This window comes from Larus michahellis, chromosome 5, assembly GCF_964199755.1.
Source record: "Larus michahellis chromosome 5, bLarMic1.1, whole genome shotgun sequence".
Classification (NCBI taxonomy): domain Eukaryota; kingdom Metazoa; phylum Chordata; class Aves; order Charadriiformes; family Laridae; genus Larus; species Larus michahellis.
This window is the reverse complement of record NC_133900.1, coordinates 41468252-41491489: the sequence shown is the minus strand read 5'-3', so window position 1 is coordinate 41491489 and position 23238 is coordinate 41468252. Positions and strand designations below refer to the sequence as shown.

The following is a 23238-nucleotide window of genomic DNA, read 5'->3' as shown; positions in this document are numbered from 1 at the left end:
AATAGCTATGGCTTAAATCCAGCGTACAGTTTTGGCAGCTGCTGATGGACCGCTCCATCTACTTGCAGCTCCCTCTTTGCTACACACAACACGTGCTGTTAAATGCACGCTGTCAAAAGCACTAAAATGATTCACTTTTAAATCTGCTAAATCTAGATTATGACTACTTAAAGAAGTTCCTCCTTAACTTCAGGTCTGGAAAACAAGCAAACTTATAAAACACACTGTCAGTTTTCCTGTCAAATTTGGCATGCCAGTTTTCAAAGGATATAAAAAGAATCATCAAGTTAAAAAAAAAAAAAAAAAAAGAGATAGCTTTTCCCACTGTTTACAGAGCAAGCTTTAATTAAACAAATTGCAAACCTTCCTATGAGCAGCAACGCAGCTATGAAAAACAAGCAAGTCCTAGGACTACTGGAAGTCTATTTTTTGTCTCTATAGTTTACACAAGCAGCATTGTCTCTAAAATTACTGTTTAGCTACGATGAAAACAGATCTGTTTTCAGATTACCAAAATAAAACCTCTCCCTCCAGGACAGCTGGGCACCGAGAATTAAGAAAAAAAAACTTTCTGAAGTATTTATCTATTTATGAATATTATGCCACTATTTTTATTTCAGCCCCCTGCACACAATACAGACTTTGAGAGAACAAGAGCATCCCAAGCACAAATACGGATCCTACTCGTAACACTTTAAGATCATCTGAAGTCACAGAAATGCTTGGCTGCCTTAGATCCCAAGGAGTGAATATATCTCATTTCTAATGGCAACAACAGGTTGAGTCTTTGTCTGATTTTAGATTATATTTCTGTACGGAAATAAGAAAAACAATAAGTTTACTGTAAAAGAAGAAATTGGGAGTTAATGGAGATCTTGAAGTCTTATTTACTTTCTTCACGCTCACAAGTTAAAAGTTTTATTTCATGGATTAATTTTGGATGTTGCTTCTGTTTTGAGGCAGTGCTAGCAGCGTATCCACCAACACCAGCACAGGTAACTTCCTTCAGTTTTCTTTTATTTTGTCTGTTTTTAAATAAAGAAGAACATACGTAGGTCTTCCATGTAAAGAAGAAGCTTCACCAAAATTTGAAGCTCTTACTTGTTTTAATTGACATTAGCAGTATTGCTTTCAATTTCAAATTGTCACAACATATTCTTTAAGCAAAAAAAAAACTTAAATGTATCAGACCTGTGTTTACACATACTATACTGTCAATGAAAGAGGGACAAAATTTTCCCCCCTATAAGCACTGTTTTGTAGCCAAGCATAGAAGTACAGAAAGGCTGTTTATCTAATTTACCAAAAGTATATCTGGTCTCCCCACAGGAAAATTTTACCAACATCACCCCCAACCCATACAATCATGAATCTATGGATTTCCCCTCCCCCTTTACAATAGCAGCACTTTCTTTTTGAAAGACGTACCAGACTACTAAAATCAGAAATAATACTACAAAAGACCCAGCCAGCTCACGGCCCTGCTCATCTTCCTGAAATATGAAATACAGTCAGTAGCCCAACCCTTACTTTTAAGTCAGCCTGCCTAATGGCTTCATTCAGCAATATTTATCACCTCAGCGTTCTTCTCTCCCCCTTTCTGCTCCCCAGAAAGGGTTCGTAATGAGTTGCACCGTATTTTCTGTAATTTATTGGAAAACAGAGGACTGTTTCAGTTTTTCTTGGTACCTTTTATGAATAGCAGCATAGTGAGATGAGACACACCTATCAACATCACAGACATCCAAAAATTTAGGAACATCTGCAGATCTGTTAGCTTAACAGTCGTTTAATTCATTGGTGAAGTAATACTTGTACAGGAAGATATGAAGGAGACTGCAAACACTTCACTAAATTTCGTGAAAAGCTGTTATTATCCCTCCTACACTCCCTCTCTCTCCAGACAGGTCTATAAAAAGAACAGCCTGCGAAGGCAGTTAAACCTAGCTGACACGAGTGGAGACATCTGCAAAAGCTGCTTTGCCAGTACAGTTTATGTCACTTCTCAGAACAAAACGCCTATTTGGTGATAGGACATGATCAAAAGCATTTTCGCCGATGTAACACTGATCAGAGCGTTAAGTTAGGCTTGTCATCTTTGTCAGTGACATGGACAGTGGCACAGAGTGCACCCTCTGCAAGTTTGCCGACGACACCAAGCTGTGTGGGATGGCTGACACACTGCAGGGAAGAGATGCCATCCAGAGGGACCTTGACAGGCTGGAGAGGTGGGCCCACGCCAACCTCATGAAGTTCAACAAGACCAAGTGCAAGGTCCTCCATCTGGGTCAGGGCAATCCCAAGCACCGATATAGGCTGGGCAGTGACTGGCTTGAGAGCAGCCCTGAAGAAAAGGACTTGGGGGTGCTGGTGGATGAGAGGCTCAACATGAGCCGTCAGCGTGCACTTACAGCCCAGAAAGCCAATCGTATCCTGGGCTGCATCGGGAAAAGCGTGGCCAGCAGGTTGAGGGAGGTGATTCTCCCCCTCTGCTCCACTCTTGTGAGACCCCACCTGGAGTACTGCGTTCAATTCTGGAGCCCCTACTACAAGAGACATTTGGACGTGCTGGAACATGTCCAGAGAAGGGCCACAAGGATGATCAGAGGGCTGGAGCACCTCTCCTATGAGGACAGACTGAGAGAGTTGGGGTTGTTCAGTCTGGAGAAAAGAAGGCTCCAAGAAGACCTTATAGTGGCCTACCAGTATCTTAAGGGGGCCTACAAGAAAGCTGGTGAGGGACTTTTTAGGATGTCAGGTAATGGTAGGACTACATGGAATGGATTAAAACTAGAGACGGGATGATTCAGACTGGATGTCAGGAAGAAGTTCTTCACCATGAGGGTGGTGAGACACTGGAACAGGTTGCCCAGAGAGGTGGTGGAAGCCCCATCCCTGGAAGCTTTTAAGGCCAGGCTGGATGGGGCTCTGAGCAACCTGGTCTAGTGGGAGGTGTCCCTGCCCATGGCAGGGGGCTTGGAACCAGATGATCTTTAAGGTCCCTTCCAACCCTAACAATTCTATGATCCTATGGTACCACTCTACAGGAGAGCATCACCCACATTTCTCTTCCTTCTGAGAATCTCAGCTCAGACACCAGAAAAATCCCACAGCTACAGTACTCTATGCAATTTATGTACGACACTAAGTCTCTTAAGTCAGTGGACAGACAGCTTGGCCAACACTGTTCATTTAAATCAAGGAGCTGCTAAAATCTGATTCCAGTTAAAGCACATTGCTACCTGGATCGGAATGAAGGCAACAAATAATGTGTGAAAAAACCCAAACCAGAAATAAGTTAAAAAGCTGGTCATACTGAAGAAGCCCTTCGTGCTATTTGGGCAATAAAAGATACTCACATAGTTGCTTCTGTAAATTAAAGTTAACGAGGTTATCTTAAAAACTCAACTTGGCTGTCTTTAAGCAAAAAAAAATGGGCTGAGTCGCTATGAACTCAAGTCCATCACTTTCTCCTTATATAACCTTCCTCCGAAACTTACTTTCTTCTGCCACTACGGTAAATGAAACAATATGTCTTTATAAAGAACCACAAATCGAGTGCCAAGTGGCTGGAGGGGACAGTTAACAGAGGGGGGAAAAAGGAGCTACCTGGAAACACGCATCACGTACTCTGACCTCCCGTCCTCTTCTATTTCATTCCCTTTCCTATATTACTCACCTGGGGCTTAGCCTTTCAAAAACCACCAAGCTCTTGGAAAGACTTCGTTCTGGTAAAGTGGTTAATATTCATCTACGACATGTTAAAACGTCGCACAAAGTATTACTTACTCTGTTAGCTGTTAGGCTGCTTCTGGTGAACATGACTGCACTTCATTATTTAACAGCTTCCTCAGCCTTCAGAAACTGTCCGGACTAGTGGGCTGAAGGTTATTAACATTTTAAAATGCTTGCAGCTAATATTTCCAAGTTGTCCAAGAGAGTAATTATTGCCCATATTATTCTTAAATATTAGCACCAGTTCATAAGTTATGATTCAACGTATGCTTTCAAGCCGGCCATTACATTTCCTTTGTATATGAACACTTTTTCCTCCCCCCACCCAGGAAAGCTACGCTACGTTTCTCCTAAGATAAATAGGACAAAATATCGATAACAAATCTTTCTTTGGTTTGGATAATGCAGGATATTCCATTAGGAAGAAAAGGTTACATTAACATGGAAAAACACTAATTGTATACAAAATGCATTCAGAGTCACAGGATGCTCTCTTCCTTCTGAAGGTAAAAAAAAAAAAAAAAAAAAAAAACTTACAGATGTTTATTTGAATAAAAGCCTTACACAGACAGCAGCACAGCAGTGCTCAGGTTGACGCAGAGCATCTCATCTGGGCAAGCGTTAAAACATCCGCGTCCATTAGCAACACTCAAACCTACGTGCACACCTTGACCCAGTCAGCAACCGGGATAAAACTCTCCCCCCTCCTCCAGTTAGGAAAGGGGGCCAAAGTGATTGGGAACTGCAGCAGGCTCCCTAACAAAAGTCTGCTCAAGTCTTCCAGGTTCCAAAGATAGTTTCACTAATAATCACTTTTGTTGCTATTAGGTTTGACTGGTAAAAACTTTTATCTCATCCTCACAATTTTGAGTATTTTTATAGGCTCAACATGGAGACCCAAGAACCCCTGTAAGGACGCGGTGTAACTGTATTAGCTACTGAAGACCACATGATCCTTCCACATCCACGTAGCACATCAAACTGCAGGGCATCAGAAGGATCTTTTGTCATCCTTAAAGAACTGGAAGATACACAAATATCATCTTCTCCTGGGAGCGTTAAAAGTAAGCGCACAAGGGTGACAGAAAGACAGGATCAGATAAAACAACTGTGGTGTTTTAAAATTAACTTTTTAATGACTCAGATAATTTAAGTGGCTCTAAGATCCCTCCAAACTGCAGCCTACCACCAGCCCCATCAACAGAAAAGCCTTAAAATCTTCCTCATGAAAGAGGCAACATCTTTCAGCTGTCCACAGGGTAGCAATTACAGAAGAGCAGTACAGTCGTAATGCAGAAACAGCAAAAAGTTTTTTTTCTTCTACATTGCTATGATTGGAAGCACCGTAACTTGCAGAGATGCTCAAAGGAGCTGGACACAAAAATACACACCAGAGGGTTTATTTATAAGGCAGCAAATTGGCTGGAAAAAAAGAGCACTCAAGTCCTCTGCTTGGTCTCCCAGCTCTAATGACAATAGAGAGCAAAACAGTCTGGCATTAAAGTATTTGCTTACACATGTAAAAATATACCTTTTACTCTCACTCTAAGTTTACATTGACTATCAAAGCATTTCTTAGTATCAAGATCCACAATTTTTCCCACCGCTCCTTTGTCAAGTGCCAAACACACAGCAGCTAACAGAAAACGCAAAAGTTTTTTTTTTTTTCCCCTCAAAACTACATAGAAATTCAACTAAACACCTTCAGGGTTCCACTAAAAGTTATTAATTAGTACTTAATTCTAGATGCCATCTACATTTTTAAAGCTGGCATAATGTTTGAATAATTTACTTGCCCGATGATTTTCCAGATCACGTCCTTAACAGACCAGGGGAAAGTCTGACAAACTGCTACGTACAACCCCAAATAAGAAATACCAACTCGCAAAGTACGTCCTCATTTTTACACTCATTTATGGTATTTTACAGTCTTGCTACATGAAGTGGAGAAGTTCTGTTTCCTTTTTTAAAGAACATACTTTACTTGTTGAAACTGAGGATAATTACGAAATGTTACATCTATATTAATAGAGCTGTAATTCACACTAGCTAGAGAAAGACATCATAATAAGAACAAAATAACAGAAAACACTCCACAACCAAACATTTAGAGCATATTCCTGTTGTTTCAAACATTTCATGCTATCAATCAATACAATTTCAGTGTAGCTAAGTTAATTTCAGTTGCCGTAACTCATTTATTCTTAATGCAAAATAAAACAAAACCAAAGAAACCGCACACACCCCACAGGACAGCAAGGACATTTTCTTGATTTTATCCAAGTGTAAACAGATGCTTGAATAGAATTTTTTTAATATAAACACAGTCAGAAACCATTTCTAATGTGTGTCATTTCAGTATCATGTTGTTGTTACTGAGAACTTCATTTTTTAATAAAAAGCAAATGTAAACCACAGACCATTGATTAAATAGAAATGTCAGGAGTAACAAGCCAAAAAAATAACCCTCAGGTTTTTTTTAAATTTCAGCATACTAAGAGAGGTTGATGCAATTGTTATCTCATCCTTCAGATTTTGACAGTATATGGGATTTATAAAAGAGGCATTTTTTAGGTTGGGGAAGGAATCTGTCCACAGCGAGTACACTTTAGTGCTTATGACAGACCGAATTCCCATTTACCCCTAAAGCATTTTTTCTTGCATTGTTCATTACCGAAGTGAATAACTTTAGAATTTTTGAAAGCTGAATCCTGGCAGCACAAACCAATCAGAAATAAAGATCCACACACAGAAAAGCCTGCAACTGTGAAGAGAATGAGAAGGGCAGAGAGAATAAACAGCAGAATGGGAAGAGTAGCCAAGAAAAAAAAAAAAAAAAAAAACAACAATCACAGTTGATACTAACCAGGAGGTTCTCAATTAGAGGAAGGAAAAAAGCCTTCTGGTTATTGAGGAAATATAATTAGGTGATGGTAGTATACTAAGCAAGCTGACACACACAAAAGATGACCCACTACGTGGGTGATGCTGTCTTAAGTAGTGCAATGTTTTTTCTGTACTTGGCTTTTTATCAGGTCACTACCACGCCCCTACCTGGAAGCTTCTCACTCCATTTTTCCATATCTATCTCGGATCAAAAGACAATCTTCTGGTTAGCAGGTGGTCTCACACATCACTTATTTACTCCCCCCCTCTTTTTCTTTGGTATTTTTTTTTTATTTAATTACAGAAAAACCTTTACCAGGTTGTTCACAGGTCTCCCGAGAAGATTAACTAAAATGGTGATGAATTAATTCCCCAGGAATAACTTCTTTTTATTTTTAATATTCATTTACATATTCGTTACTTTGAGAATGAAGTTGGAAACTCTTTGAAAAGCTACTGTGCGTAAGTGTGCGCTCCTGAACAGCAGGCTCCTAACTAAAATTTTCCAAATGACTCATAACTGCAGCATCTTCAAGTTTTGCAAGCGCACTCCGAGCAGGTTACCCTTCCAGAGCAGCTGCAATGCAGGTATCACAGGGGCCATGCTATCCGTAGAGCTGGAATTTGCTCAAATCCTCAACACCAACAACCCGCTGCCGAACACCCTTGCGCTGCCTGCAGATCACCGTGTGCGGTGGTCTGTCACGATGCAGCCATAGCTCGTCTACAGAACAACTAGAACTTGCTTTTACAACTACTTACAGCCATTACTTTGTCATTTTTTTCTGAAGAAAAAAAAAAACAAACAAAAAACAAAAAACCCAACACATTCATCTCGAAAGGTAAATGTCTATTCTGACATTTTAGAGAGTGTACAGATACGAAATTAAGAAATAGAGTAGCGGATGCAAAAAGGATCATCTTCAGCCTCTCTCCGTACTTTAGAGCTACCAATTCTAGTCATTAAATTGAATACAAATTACTCATTTTGACAAGCAACCCAACTCCAGTGATTTCCAGGCAAGCTTTCAACAGACAGCAAAGCACCTGAGAAGATGCTTACCATCCCTCTGCATTTTACAGCTGGAAGACAAGACACAGAAGTTAGTAGATGTTAAGGTTGGTTGGGTTTTTTTGTCTAATTATAGGTCCCTGTTACTTTACAGGGTTAGCAATTAGGAATACAAGAAAAACATGAAAGCAGCCTAATTATTATGGTGGCTATTTGAAAGCAAAAGAAAAGTTGTGAAAACACACAAGTTACTCTCCCTCTGCAGAGTCTATAGAAGATTTTGGCTGAGAAAAAAAGGAGCGGGTTCAGTTCACACGCCTTCTGAGCACTGGGACACACATCAAAATGACACTTGTTTTTTTTATCCCACCTCTTAGTTAAATACAGAATTAAAATTTTATATTTAATTAGGGAAACCAAGAAGGAAAGGCTCTTAGGGAACCATGAAGGTTAGAAGCAGGAGGAATAAAGAAAAAGATTTTGTTCACGATTGTTTCTTAACAAGTGCTACACTACCTTTTGGAATAAATGTAAAACAGTGTGGTCAGTACTTTTAATTTCAACAGCTAAGACGACTTTCAGACATAGAGAGCTGGTTTCATAAGCCTCTTTCAACTGGCACTGCACACTGAGGATGAGATTGTTAAACAGTGACAATTAAACTTACAATTTGTTTTCTTGAAACCTGTTCAAGACAACAGATTGCAAAGTCTCTTAAAAGTAAACACAAAGTCCTAAACACAAATCGGGTCCGTTATAAAAGTTACACAACAGCTAGATACAGAAATCCAAAATTAAACAGAATGTTCAACTACTATTGCCAGCCCTAATTTTAAATACAGTTTAGTTGCTGCATATAGAAGTATAAAACAATATAAAACAAATCAAAACGACAAAATAGTCATTGTAGAGTTCACCTAAGTCAATATAACATACTGTCAAATCTGTATTCCAAAAAGGAAGAGTTACTGGTCATCGGTAGTTTCAATAAGCACGCAGGTTTAAATAAAAAAATAAAAAAAACGGGGAACATCACAAGAAGGCTTGGAGGCAGGGCCTTTATTTAGTTAAAGATTTTAATCTTGTCTTCAAACATAACTTGGTTTGAAATTCCTTATGGCAATAGCTACCTCTCAAAAGTACTTTGAGGTACATGCTTGCTGTAAGTGACCATACCACAAGCATACAAGTTCAGTCGCGTAAACAACAGGGCAAGCTTTAATGACTAAACAAGGCTGCTCATGAGAAATCAATCCTGAATTTAAGACCTTGCACTGAACCCTGACTATGACAAAACCAGTTATTTAGCCAAAAGGATTCATTGCGCTCCCACACCTTTGCTGCGCTCAGAATTGCCATACTCTCTCAGAGGACTGGCTTAAGTAATTGCCTTCTGTTTGCAAATTGGGGAGAACCTCTTCCATACTTGCAAAAACACTTGATGTGTCTCATGACCATGTACTTGTTATTCCCATCGCCTCCAAGGTGGGAGAGATCTTTCGCATTTAAAGTCCTCCATGACTTTAAATGATTGGTGGAAGCCTATGGAAGGGATGAGCATCTCCCCCACCTATATACATACTCCCATCTAGAACAAAGTCATTAAGGTAATCTGAAAATCCACATGGGAAATAAAAGTCCTACCAAATAGGATACAGCTTCTGTTCCTCTGCCTCCACATCCCGACCCATGTGTAGACTCTACTCAAAGCAGTAATAATTCAAAATAAAGTGGTTACTGCCTTTTGCATTTTAATCCAACAGTCATATAACTGACATGGACACCAAGAGATGATTAAAAAAGTTCGATTTTTGGATGTGAAGCAGTATATGCTACAGTCAGAGCATGAAATCTGCAGAGCTGAGGATCTGTGTTTTATTGTGGAAAAATACTTTCTGTACAGTTCCTTTTGGGAAGCAGAGGGGAAAGGACATGCCAGAAAACCACAACAAGTAGCATTTTTGGAGGAAGGCACTTCCTGACCTTAGCCTTCAGAGCCCAAACTCAAGACATCTATAAATAGAAGAAACAGGAAAAGAAATCAAGTAAGATATCAGATGTCACTTGTATAAAGCAGAACTTCCATTTTTCCTTAAAAGAAATTCTGATATAGTTTTCCTAAAGCAATGCAGAGTGTGTAAGTAGCAATGTCTTAGCAGCCTAGATATTGGCCCTCCTATTTCTTCCTTATCTCCTGGCTCATTTTACAACTGATTTAGAAATATTCTTCACTACTGTTCATAGATAACACTCAAGCCTTTTGACACACACAGGCAAATTACCACAGACTCTCATGACCATTCTACCACATTAATTCAGTTTAACAGATTATGGTACAGTCACAATATTTAATAAGAAAGTGTCTAATTTTTCTTTCTACCGCTTTATGGTTTCTGTAAAGCTGGCAAATCCTAGCTGCATTATTTCCTACAGAAGCTAAGAGTACCCTGGAACAACCAGGGTAGGTATTAATTCATTATGTCTAGTTTTAAAAAGTCATCTTGGGAACAGCATTTCAGCAGCTAACAGCAGAGGTGACAGGCCACTATTTGGCTGACAAATTGTGACAAGCACACTCTAAAAATAAACAGCAATATACGAGGCAGTAAACATCATGAAGTTATAGCCAAGATTTTATTTTAATTTTTTTTAAATAGGAACCTCACGCAATAAACCAAGATGCCTTGTGAAGTTACCCACAGCTAACAGAAGTAATACTTCACCTAAAAGCTATTTATAAAGGCCAGGGTAACCATTAGAGCACCTGTTTCAAACAAACCTCCTTTGTTCAAAAGAAATGTAGAGTAACTGGTATGCTGGAACATGGGCCAATGTCAACAGCAAATCCAACTGGATTTATGTAGGCTGTGTCACTATAAACCGTGTTACTTTCGTCATGGCTAAATGTTCATTTACTATCACACTAAGATGGACTGTAAGAAAGTGCCATTATTTTCTCTTTACTTCTAAATTCACATGGAATATTCATTCACGTAAGAACATTAGACCTTAAATGGCAATGCTAGTTTATCAATCCTATAAAGTTAGAAACTTGACATATGCCAATTCCAATGAGGACATACTGAGACTATTTGTCCTCTTTGTTTTAAAAGTGGATAATAATTTGTAGAATGTGCTATATCGCAATTTGTAAATAAAGAGGAGTTTACTTCCCACTCAGAAATTAATACATGTGAATGAAAGCACTAGCCAAATGCATCTTCCTGCTTCTTTCTAAGTGCTGTCCTAGTAAGAGAACTATCTGAAGGGATGACTTTAAGGCACAAAATTTAAAAAAAAAAAAAAAAAAAAAAAAAAAAAACACAAACCAAACCAAACACAACATCAAGAGAGGTTTAGAAACTGAGAAACTACAAGACATCAAATCAATAAGACAGAGGTTAAACCACCATGCAGGGCTAGGTACAAAGAATAAGAAAAGGGAGAAATTAAAAAAGGATCATTTACCTGGGCATTCAGAAACATACCATCTTCTCACGTGGATCAAAGAGTATTCTACCCCGAATCTCAAATGTCTTTGCTCTAGGTCCTTAGAACTGCTTTATAAACCTAACAAGGCCTTTATACAGCACCGTGTCACGGACACAATCATATTTTCCAGCAATATCCATTAGTCTAGAAGTTTTTCAACTAGTGAAGTGATGTTCCCCTAAAAGTTATCTTAAATGAGTCTTACAAGCTTCTTAAAGAGGATTCAGGAGTAGTGGAGACCAGCTATCCATCAATACTCAGTTTGGCAAAACACGAGCTAGTTGCACTGAAATAGATGGCTACCTAAAATATGGCAGAGATGGAATACACTCCTCTCCTCCACCTCAGGAAGCATCAACAACTACCATCCTTCCCCCAGCGTTGTGACCTCAAATCATTCTTAATAGCTGCGCTAGAATTGCGTTGCCATCTGATAGTCATTCAGCGGCCTACAATTGAAGAGTTGGCATTTTCGAGCCAGACCATCACGAATTAAAACAAGGCATCAGCCCTAATTAGCAGCTTTCAGCAGTAACTGAGAAGCCGTGACAAGGTCGGAAACGCAATTATCCTCATTCCAGCAAGCGCCTGTTCCTGGTCAGCATGTGACTGGCGGAGACACTTGTGCTTCCCTACCTATGGTGCTCCTGAAATACTTCAGTCTTCCGATCAGACAGGCCACTGCGCGCGCTTTACACGGGGGTCTGATTTTTTTGTGCTTTCTGTAACAAATACATTAGAGACCCCCAAGAAATTCACCATACCATCTAGAAATGTGTACAATAGATGGACAGAGAAAATGAAATGCAACTTCAACTGAGACCCTCACGGCTACCTTTCCATAATTCAGAGCGAAAACTACCTCACTGGGAGTGTTTGCCATCTGCTCACAACCTTCTTAGCAGGGAATACATTCAATAAACTACTTAGGTACTGCACTATTAAAGAAGAGTCTGGAGAGAGAGACCACCCGACCAGCACTCATCATTAGCCAGTACAAAATCTTATTTCTTGTTTCACACTCAGAGCATCCTCCCTGAACTATACCCACAGTTATTGTTTTTCTTAAGATACATTTGCTGCTTGTTCCTTTGAGACTACGGAAAAAAAAGAACCTATACAATCAAACTGTATTTCTTCATGTTCTCAACGTGCATTTCACCCACAAGCTAAATTAATATTTTACAAAGGAACAGTACTAATGTAATTTCAATCAATGGGCCACTTACTGCTTTCACTGGAGATACTGCCAGCCGTTAACCACCCTCAACAGAAATCACAACGTGAATCAAGATCGACTACATCCCTTCAGCTTTCAGCATCTTTTTACGACTTTACTAACCAGGATGAAAAGCCCAACCACACAAAACATCTTTGCCACACATTCTGCTTGAGCAGCACCTGGCACCTGCCTTTTTCTTCCAGTTTTTGAATCCTCTTGGAGACTGTGGTTCCTCCAGAGTCAAGGAATGATTCCCCAGGCAGAGCTCCCTGGCAGGACCTTCAGTGCGGGTACAGTCAGCTCCCTTCCTCTCCCTTTTTAATAGCAATGATTTCTAATCAGCTATCACAGAATCCAGCCATACTTCAACAGTATCATCTTGTCTGGTGCAGGGCCTGCTCTTACCCAATGATACAACCCAGTACATTTTAACTGCATTTTAACTTTGCAGTTGCTAACTTAAAGATCAAAGCTACTTCAACACTAAGTACCATCAGACATAAACATAGTAAAATACCATGACCTCAAAATATTGACATAGCCATTCTAACAAAAGCGCTGCTTCTTTTTTATTGCCACAGCCATGCCACCCTTCAAAAACTGAGGAAGCTACAGCACAGGGGTAAGGGCAAGTGACGGGGCTCTGCGTCTGCTTCAGCAGCGCTGGGGGAGGACACTGCACACGCAAACCCTCCAGAAACACTGACAATGGACACAAAGAAATCTGTAATACTGCAAGTTCAAAATGTATCTAAACATTTACCGCTGTGTATTCTGATATGTCTTTTGACAAACAGTCAAAATCCACGCAACCGTTCAAATCAGTGCTGCCTACTCACACAACGGCAACATGCTACTGATTTCAGCAAGATTACATATGTTGAGAAAATGTTCTGTTCTGGTGAGGGAACGGTTTCCTGACAAGATTAAACACTTATCTCAAAGTCAAAACAAAAACATTATAGGGTACGTATTTCAGATATGTCCCAACAGACTTCAGATACCAAATGAAAAAGGGTGCATGTCGCTTAACTTGCACACCAGCAAAATTAAGTTTCACTTTACATCTTTGTTTTCCCCCCAGGAAGACAGCCCACCAGCACCCCTTTTTCAGCTACCATACAACAAAGTGATATAATACAGACAAGATTCAGTATTAGAAATACAAAAATATATCAGCTCTTACCATCTCTTATCCACCCAATTCAGTGGATGCAAAGGTGGTGTTACTACCCAGGTTTCTTACCATTGCTATATTTTAAAGGGGAAAAACCTTAGACTAGAGACTTAATATACAGGTTTCCTTTGGGGTTAATCTTCAGAATAACAAACAAAAATGGAAGACTTCTCTCTCAAGAAGCATCTTGCACATATGCCTCATAAGCAAAAAAAAAAAAACAAAAAAAACACACCACAAAAAATCCAAACCACATTCTCATTTTAGGAAATGCATCAAGAATAAATAATCTCATAATATTCCATCCAGTAATTTTTTTTTATGCTTCAAGATAGTGTTTGAAAACAGAGTACCATATAGTCTCTAGGGGATGTTAAGCTGTTTCTGAGGTTTGCTCCTACACATAACCATAAGCATTTATTCTCAATCTTGTAGCACAAGTCTTCACACCTTCAGCTGCACCAACACTGACATTTGGAGCCATAATCTAAACCAGAGTGAGTCACTTAGATTTTAGCAAGAAAAAAAACCCTCACACACCACCTCTCAAAAGTAAGTCACTTTTCTTTTGTTCAGCTAACAAGATTGTATCACTTATCCTGTTTATATTGTGGCCTCACATACAGTTGGATCGGCACAAACGAGGCAGCGGAGAACACCAGCATGGGAAACAAAGCTCTTAAACAAGCTTTGCTGCTAGAAAAATACCACGTACCGTGAAAGACTTAACCTTTAGTTTCAGCAAGTCAAATCTCAAGCAGAAGCTTCTTCCAACTCTACTGGTGGTACAGGCTTGTTTTCCCAACAACAACTTACAAACCACAGTTGTGTAACATCCTATCTCAGCCCTCTAAATTTTGGGTTACTTTTTGCTTAACGGGACAAGAAGTCTGAGTGACTAATTTCAAATGGAAAAGACCGTATGAATATTTTTTCTCCCAGCTACAGAAAAAGTAAAATAAGCGGTAAAATAAGAGCTTCTTTAAAAATACAGAACTGCAAATGTAAACTGGGGGGAAAAAAAAAAATCACCCTCAGAAATTTTAAAGCATCATCTCACAGGGAACAGGGTCCATCTTCCCCTTTGGAAACCAGAAATATCTATGAAATAAATGTTTTTATTTATTAAGCCAAGTTTATTTTAAGTTTAAGACACACAAAAAGCAAGCAAACAGAAACAACCAAACTCATAAAGACAGTCAACAACAGGCACGGTCGACCAGTATGTCTTCCATGAAACTTAATACCCTTTCCCAGGTAATTTACACTGATACCAGATGCACTTTCCGTGTGTTGCTTGTGTTTATCAGAATACATACAAATAAGAGAAAAATCTTCTATGGATCTTGCTATCCACAGAAATATTAATACAAGAAAATTCCTTCAATTTTTATCAGTGCTGAAAAGTAAACTCATGCTTTTATTTTTTTTTGCCTAAGAACATTTAAATATTTTAACCTTATCTTATTCCTTCACCGTTCTGATCAGGTAACGATATACATGCTGCTCGTTATTGTTGGCCAGAATTCTCTAAAGCTGCTCAAAATCAAACATTAAATCACTACGACACAGGTCAGACAAGAGAGAGGTACACAAAGAAATACATCTACAGATATAGGGGCAGAACACAGAGATACCCAGGGAGAACAATCAGCTAATTTTAACTTCAAAACAAAGCTGTGAGAAAAGCGCTGCCGTAGGGCTCCTCTCTCTCCCTTTTCAAGAGAAGTGGTCAACTTCACCAACCTCAAAAAAAAAAAAAAAGGGGGGGGGGGGCGGAGCACCACTTCCATTTCGAGACTTATTCAAATACATCCCTTCACGCAAAATATATCCAGCAAATTAAATCTGCAAGACTGGCTGCAGCAAACAAGGCGTGCAGGCTCAGCTGCCCTTCACAAAGCATCTTTGTAGAGCTATCTTTCTGCCAGCGCTCCTTTTGAATTCCCAAACAATACCTCGCAAAAATTAGATCTCCTACTGTGGGAAAGTTCCCAAAACACAAGCCAAAATATATTTTCTCATGAGGATACAAAAAACCCTCAATGAGGAAGTCAACGTTCTTACAATGACTGTTCAGTATACATATGGTTATTCTTGAAACATGTTAACAGATTAAGTAGCAGCATTCTGATTTAGGGGGGAAAAAAGCTATCAAAATCAGATCAGTAATTCATTCTGATGAATTAGTAGCTACCACTCAATAATCCACATAAGCACACAGACTTTTTAAAGACTTCAAAGCACACAGATTTTTAAAAATTATAAAATTCAAGAAACAGTAACTGTTTTCACAAAACCTTAGCTAACCTCTACTGTAATACGCATAAAATAAGTGAAGCATCTTCAGAGATCACATTTGTACCTGGAAAAAAAAAGATGATTTAAAGTGTTTTCCATGAATAACCTGATAACCCACAGAACATTGCATCCTCCTAGCAAGGAAGAACATGATTCTGGGGAAATACTTGCGTGCCATTTCCTTTTGCTGATTTTACGCATTTACCCCCATGACAAGGAAGAGCCTCAGTCTTTTTTGTCCTAGAAGTTCAACGGATGACTTTGCTTAAGCAGAAGGGCAAGCCTAGCTGTGGCCATCAGCCTTGCCTTGTGACAACCCTCCTCACTGCAGATAACCCACCCGCGGCACCACTGGCCACCCCCTGGCTCACCAGAGGGCTGAGTGAGGCCAGGTGGGACGGTGTGTCCCTTCAGCATCGCTGAGGGTACAACCACACGCTCTTATGTCTGAACAGCACATTAGGAGACAAAAAAAGCTTGGGCTGAGGAGCAGATCCCTAGGCTTCAGGCCCAGCACTGCTGACTTCAGTAACTTTCCGCGGCAAGGTTGCCCTGGAAAGGCATGGCAGCATCGTCACAGTCCCCAGCTTTTCTGTGCAGGAGAATATGGCCACAAGGCTGTCAAACACGCTCACAGCTCACAGGAACACGCCCAGCCTGAACCCAGCGCAAACGCTTCTGCAGCCACAGCAGGGCAGAAATCAAAAGCAAACTCTCCCAAACAGATCATTAATCAAGTAGGAAATTACACAGAGCTTATCGGTGCTACAGTTAAACCCCTCGCTTTCCAAGTTACCTAGTTTCAAATTGGCTGGGATGTGTACAGCTAACTGAGCTGCCATCTTCTGATGCAATGAGAAAGCAGACAAGTGTTCAGGATAAGGCTTCCAATCAGCTATTTTTACGCTATAGGTGAAGGTTTCCTGGTCACACTGAGGTCCTCGCAAGTGTTGGTGAAACTCATATTACTACAGGATACAGAAGCCTACAAATGCGGAAAGTACCAGCCCTATAACAGGGGAGAACTACTGCAAAAAAAAATTAAAGAGTCAATGTTCTCACCGTTCTCAAAGCTCTTGGCAACAAAGATACGAACAGCTATGGGAAAATGCACCCTCCATCAGAAAGACTTGGAAATAAACATATTTGCTTTCAAAACAAACAGGATACTGAGCAGCCTGTTGCAGTACATGCCCTCAGTTTGAGGAAGCACATGAAAATTTATGGTGGAAGTTCAGAATCAGACATTCCAGGGCTGTTTCGACAGACTGAGATTAGAGAGGTCACAAGAAAACTTGAGCTACGCAAGGGTTTTCGGGTTTAGTTATCAGCCACAAAAAGACGTATTCATATCATTAAGTTTGCTGGGCATGAAATTATGCTGCATATTAATAGTAGCTCGAGAGAAAACAAAGTGGAAAAAAAAGGTATACTTGTTTCAAAAATACATCCTCTAATATTATTTCTGTACTAAACAAATACATTACTTGCTCTGTCAGGTAAAAGACTCGCCTTTTCCAAACAGTTATTTTGTTTTTTTATCCTCCCAGTTAAGTGCTGAAACACGGCAAAAATCCCTCTGTGTCCAAAGGTCCAGATATACATGTCTATTTTAACTTCTGTTTTACCTGTTTCCATCTCCCCCACTAACAGCCCAAGAGACACCAAAGGACACCACTTAACGTACAGCTCATCAAACACTGGATCTTTCATTTTGTGAAGATGATGTTCACTATTTTGAACAAGTTGCCAAATCCCTGCAGGATCTGGAGGGCTATTTTTGCCCAGACCAACTGCTGACAAAGACAACCGACTTTACGATGGCAACTTCACATCAAGCCAGATGTCAAGCCGCAGAAAAGTGCCTGGACCAAGACCTTGCAACAGAGCCTTTTCTTCATTAAGCTGCATTACTAACCACGTTCACAATGTTAACACAAAATGCAAGAGGCTCACGCCCCCACTTCAGAATTAGTTACTGCAGACAGCTGAAAGCTTCAATGCTACACCATGGGAAGTGCAGTGAGGAATCTCAGTTTGTTAGCCAAACGCTCTCACCCCCCAAAAAAGCAGAATATCAAACCTTGCAAACTAAAGCTACCCCTGAATAACCACATTACAAAGCCCTGAGACACATGACGGAAAGACCATTATAACGGTGTAAATACAGCCAAATATCAGCTGCCACCGTCCTACGCTTTATTTAGGGCTACTGAGAACCAGCAGGAGAATTTAGCAACGGAACCAGTTCTCAGCATCACACTGCTGTTAGCAGTGTGATAACAGGGGTTACCTTCCTCCTTAAATACCAGCATCAAAAAGATGGTAACATGGCAGCATGCTGACAGTGACGAAAACCCAAAAGCAAAACTCAAGCTCCAAAATAGTTTTGTTTTCCAAAGGAAAGAAATCCCAAATAAGCTCTTTAGAAAATGATAATTTTAGTCTTCTGGTGTATTTGATATACATACACACAATAAGCCTGAATTTAAAGACTTAGTATAATCCTTTATGCTAAACTCGCACATAAAACGCTTATTTTCTATGATCCCATGAAAGTAGTCTGCCTCGTATTTATTTGCTAAGAGATCGCTATAGCAAGAAGGAAACGTTCATTTCTGGCTTATCTGAAGATTGCACACAATCATGCTATCAGTGGTCACAAGTATAAAAATAACACAAGGGGGAAACACGCTGAAAGTTTATTTGGAAAAAGCATAGGTACATCCTATAATTAAACCATTGTTCCTCTCGAGTGCTCGAGAAGGGAATATCTGCCCAACAGTGGCATCCTGTTTAGATGTCTTCTGACACTAAGTGACGCACCAGCGTGGAACTAAGGGTAACTGTACACTTCTCCCCTCATCCCCTGATGCTGTTACTTCTCTGCTATTCCTTACTACTACGCTGAATTGCCTCCACGTACCACAGAAAGTGGTCCAGAAGAAAACCTTAGGCACCTAACATATATAAGGCATACATGAAAAAAAAAAAAAAGTCTTCCCGCAGACGTCACTGCATGGCATGGAAACAAGTGAACTAGTATGCAGAGTTTCTGAGGTAACTAGTTATTCACATGCCATGCCACGCCAATGAGTTGTTAGGATAAAGAAAGGAGATTAGGGCTTGGTTTCTCTTGTTTGAAAACAAAAGTGGCCCCATTTTTTCAGATTAAGCTACGCCGGTATAAAACTGCACGCTTCGGAAGATGGCCTATGATGCCAATGAGAATTTGTTTTGAAAAGACTTAAAGCTATAACAGTTCATATAAGATGAAGTTCGGAGGAAAAAAAAAAAAAAAAAAAAAGATCGCTATTACACACAGCTTAAGGGCATAAAACCATTTGTAATTTATGAACATTTAGAAGTTAGATTCCCCAAAGTAGTTAAATTAACTTCCTAGTTCACATCTTCAAAGAGAAAATGAATAGTTTAATAAAGCAATTAAAGAGGAGAGCTCTGTTACACAACAGGCATGTTAAAGTACAGGCCATGTAGGTATTCCCTTTTTTTATTTTTGAGCTTCTTTAGTCAATGGACCGTTGAGTTGAAATTCAGGAAAACTCTGTAAGCGAGGATACACCAAAGAGATATGAAGCTAAGAATTTCCCTAAGCAATCGCGGAATACGCAGTTTACCTTAAAAAGGAAAAAAAAAAAAAAAGTCAATCTGGTCCAAAATTACCCAGAGACTTGGGCACTAGGGAATTCTGTGGGAAGTTAAGTTTGCTTTCTCCGACAACGTGTATCAGATCTGGCAGCTCTGGAAGCTGTACACACAGACACGAGCAGGCTGTCCTGCCATCACTGCCACTGCCACTGCTCTCCTCTCCGCCCACAGGCACGTCCTTTTGCCAAATTTGCACCACGACAATCCAGGGTGAACAGTATCGTCAAATGCCCACCTGCCTCCTCGGGATCTGGGAGCAGCTGAGCCCCAATGAGTTTCTTGATGGAAGCGAGCAGCAAACAGGCTACTAACATCACTTCTCTTGTTATTTCCTGTACTGACATGAATATGATAAATACATTTTCTCTTTCCAACCCTCTCTCAGCTTTAAAAATACCTCATGACCTCTCAAAGGCCAAAATTAAGTAACTACTTTTGCAAGTTAGTGCGGTGAGGAAAAGAAAATACAAGTAAAGAAATGGAGGCAATAAAAAGTTACTTTAAGGGATGAAGAAAAAACAAGGTCTTTGTGTCTTTCTACCAAAACTTTTTATTTTACTTAATGACTGAAAGATGCCCTGCATAAACGTATTTCTTTCAAATTCCAATACTGTTGTAAAATAAAACTGGACTTCCAGAACAGAGAACCGACACTAGAAAACAACTCCTCAGCACACACAATTCCACATGAGCCCTCCACAAAAACGCCAACCGAGTTTTCCGCTGCAAACTCTCTGCTCTCCCCAGCAGCAACAGGAGGGCACATCTGATCACCGGTTTCGGCTATTTCCAATGCTAACGACACATTACATTTCCCACAAATTTGGTCTTATTTGTGGATTATTTTGGCCAGTGTCAGCTTCATGGATTTAAGGGTGGGTTTCCTTTCCCGTGGCGATGGCCACAGCAGGCTCCGGGTCTGCTGATTCGGGAAGTTTTACAGCATTAACGCAGCCCTGGAGTTCCCGATTTAGCTCTCTGCTCCATGCCCTTCACACCAGCTTTATCCCTGTGTTCCAGCTAATTTTTTCACTGCGCCATTTCTTACTTTCTGCCTCTTTTTTTTATTATTTTTTTTGTTATCCCTTCTAGAGAGCAGGGCCGAGCAGCAAGGACGGGGAAAGTTTAACAGTCCACATAGCTCAGATCTTGTCACAGGGGAAGCATTGTCTCCCCAAGCCCAGCCTAGTGGCCCCACTACCTGACCAACTGGTTTCTGAGCATCTGCCGGTGTCACTTCTCCTAGACACCAGATCATCCTTCGATAACCATCTCCTGAGGTCGGACACCACCGGCAGGCTCCCCTGGCTGGAATTTATGCCTCTGCAACGGCGAGGGACCTCACTAGGAGTTGGCGGAGAGAGTCCTCCCCAGGAGAGAGCACTCGGCCTCCCTTCAGCTTTCACAACACACTGAAGGGCTGGGTCCAGCACTGGAGGCAAACAGACATTTGGAAAAGGTCAAACAAGGACAGAGAAACAACTTTAGCACCACAAAAACACATTCCAAAAGCAGCCCTTTTTTAAGAAAAAAAAAACCCACCCAAAACAAAAAAAAAAACCCAGGAAAAAAAAGGAAGATTTGCAAAAAAGACCCGCTGAATACAATGCCTATGCAAGTCAGTATGTTTTTCCATGGGAGTTTTTATTTTCTCACACGTATTCCATGAGCACGAGGATAAAAATAACATTACCACAATGACGTATCTATAGTAGGAGGAATGACTTATGGGTGCCGACTGAAAGTCAAGGTTTCCTCTTTGCCCCCAATTCAAAAACGTCACCAGCCAATCAGCCGCCGGCCAAAATCATCAGTAATGCCATCTCTTCCCCAAAACCAGAACACAGGGACTGCTCGGAGAGCAGGACAAGCCTTTAGAAAATAGGACAGATGGCGTTACAACTCCAAGCAAAGTAACTCCTTGTATCATTAGCTATTGAACCGCGGCTTGATGCGGGGATCAGTGTAAAGCTTATTAGTCTTTAGACAGTTGGCAGCAACAGCCACTGCAGCAACCGTTCGGGAGCAGAAGGAACTCATTCAGTTTAGTTGTTTTTCAGGTCATGTTAAGTCAAAACGTTTCTATATGCGCTCCAGTCCCCGATTTAACCTTCCTGAGCCCCGCCGAGCCCAATTACGCTTACAAACAGCTTCAACCCGCGCACTCCTCCGACAAAGAGGGCTCCAGGAGCCCGGCGCAGGTATCTAAAAAATTCCTGGCGGGTGCCATTGTGTAAGGATTTCACCCTACTTGGGAGAGCAGGGACTTGCCAAGAATACCACTGACCTCAGCCCCAACATTATGAAACCGCGCTGCCAGCGCCAGCCAGCTATGGAAAAGTAAGGGATCGCGTTCAAATCCGGGGACACAGCCTACTGCGGGACAATAACAAAACAAAACACACCAAGAAATAAATAAATAAATAGAAATCCACACTTTAAGCGCATTTTCCTTTGTACCGGAAGCAACCTTCAAAATAAACTCAGCTGCCGCTTCTCCCTCTCCCCCCCCCCCAAAAAAAAAAAAAAAAAATAATTAGGGAGCAGGAGGAAAGTTGCTCGCCTCCATGCAATTCTTCCCTTCCCGTCAGCTCGCCGCCCGGGAATTCAGGGATGGGGGGGGTGGGATGTGTTAGGAAGGAGGGGGGGATAGGATGTGTTGAAGCGGGGGGCGGGGGGATGAACCCCGGGCCGGAGCCGCTCCGTTCCCCCGGCAGCGGGACCGTGGGGGCGGCGTGGGGGGTCCCGCGTCCCGTCCCCCCCACGGGTGGGAGGGTGTCGCGGGGTGTTGGGGGGTGAAGGGGCCGCCCTACCTGGGGGCTCCTCTCCGCCGGGTTCTTCATCACCGCCTGGCGGAAGCTGTTATCCACGTAGGACGCCATCACGCCCCTCCTGCCTCCCGGGGAGGGGGGCTGAGGGAGGGCCGGCCGCGGCCTGGAGCTGCGGGGCTGCGCGGCCGGGGGAGCGCTGGGCGAGGAAGAAGAAGAGGAGGGAGGAGGAGGAGGAGGAGGACGAGGAGGGAGGCGGCGCGGAGGCACCGCGGGGCTCAGCAGCGCCGCCGCCCGGAGCAGCAGGAGGAGGAGGAGGAGGAGGAGGAGACGGGTGTGGGGGGGACAAGGACAGCCGAGCCCCGCCGGGAGCGGCGGCGACAAGGGCTCGGCGCTCCCTCTCTACCCGCCTCGACGCCTCCCGCCGACCCGCTCCGCCGCATCCCCCCGGGCACCACCACCGTCGTCTTCGTCGCCTCCCACCACCACTACCACCTCCTCCTCCTCCTCCTCCTCCTCCTCCGGAGCTCCGCGCCCGCCTCGGAGACGGGGAAGTTGCTGGCCCGGGAAGGCGGAGCGGCGGGGGGGGGGGGCGGATCGGGGGGGGGGGGGCGGATCGGGGCGGGACGGGGCGGGTGGCTGGGGGCCGCGGACGGCGGGGTCCCCCCGCCGTCCGCGGCCCCCAGCCACCCGCCCCCCCCCCCCCCCCCCAGAAAAGCCATCCCTATCGTTTTTAACACTCCCTCCCCCCCCCCCCAAAAAAAAAAGCGGCTTGACCGGAGGGACGCGCACGGTGGCAGTTTCGGTGATGGGCATCCCTCTGGATATCGGTGAGGAGGAAAGCTGGGCCGTTAAATAAATAAATAAAAATAATAATAAAAAGACTTGATCTGCTGGATCCGGTGACTCCCAGCTTCGGGGAGGCCACCTGTTGTCGCTCTTCTCGAGAGTAATCCCGATCAGCCGGCTGTCCCCT

The 23238-nt window shown here is 42.0% G+C and overlaps 1 protein-coding gene across 3 annotated transcripts in view; it reads right to left on the bottom strand.

Annotated features, from left to right (window-relative positions):
* The window catches only part of RAPGEF2 (Rap guanine nucleotide exchange factor 2), a 197318-nt gene extending 174525 nt beyond the window's left edge, over positions 1-22793 (bottom strand). For 2 of the 3 annotated variants that reach the window (XM_074589796.1, XM_074589798.1), the window contains exon 1: positions 22308-22755. In XM_074589796.1, coding sequence (XP_074445897.1) covers positions 22308-22376 — 69 coding nt within the window. In that variant the 5' untranslated portion in view covers positions 22377-22755. Of the gene's footprint in view, positions 1-22307 lie in introns of all 3 variants that reach the window. The other variant, XM_074589797.1, reaches the window with a different exon arrangement.
* Positions 22794-23238: the final 445 nt, after the last annotated feature.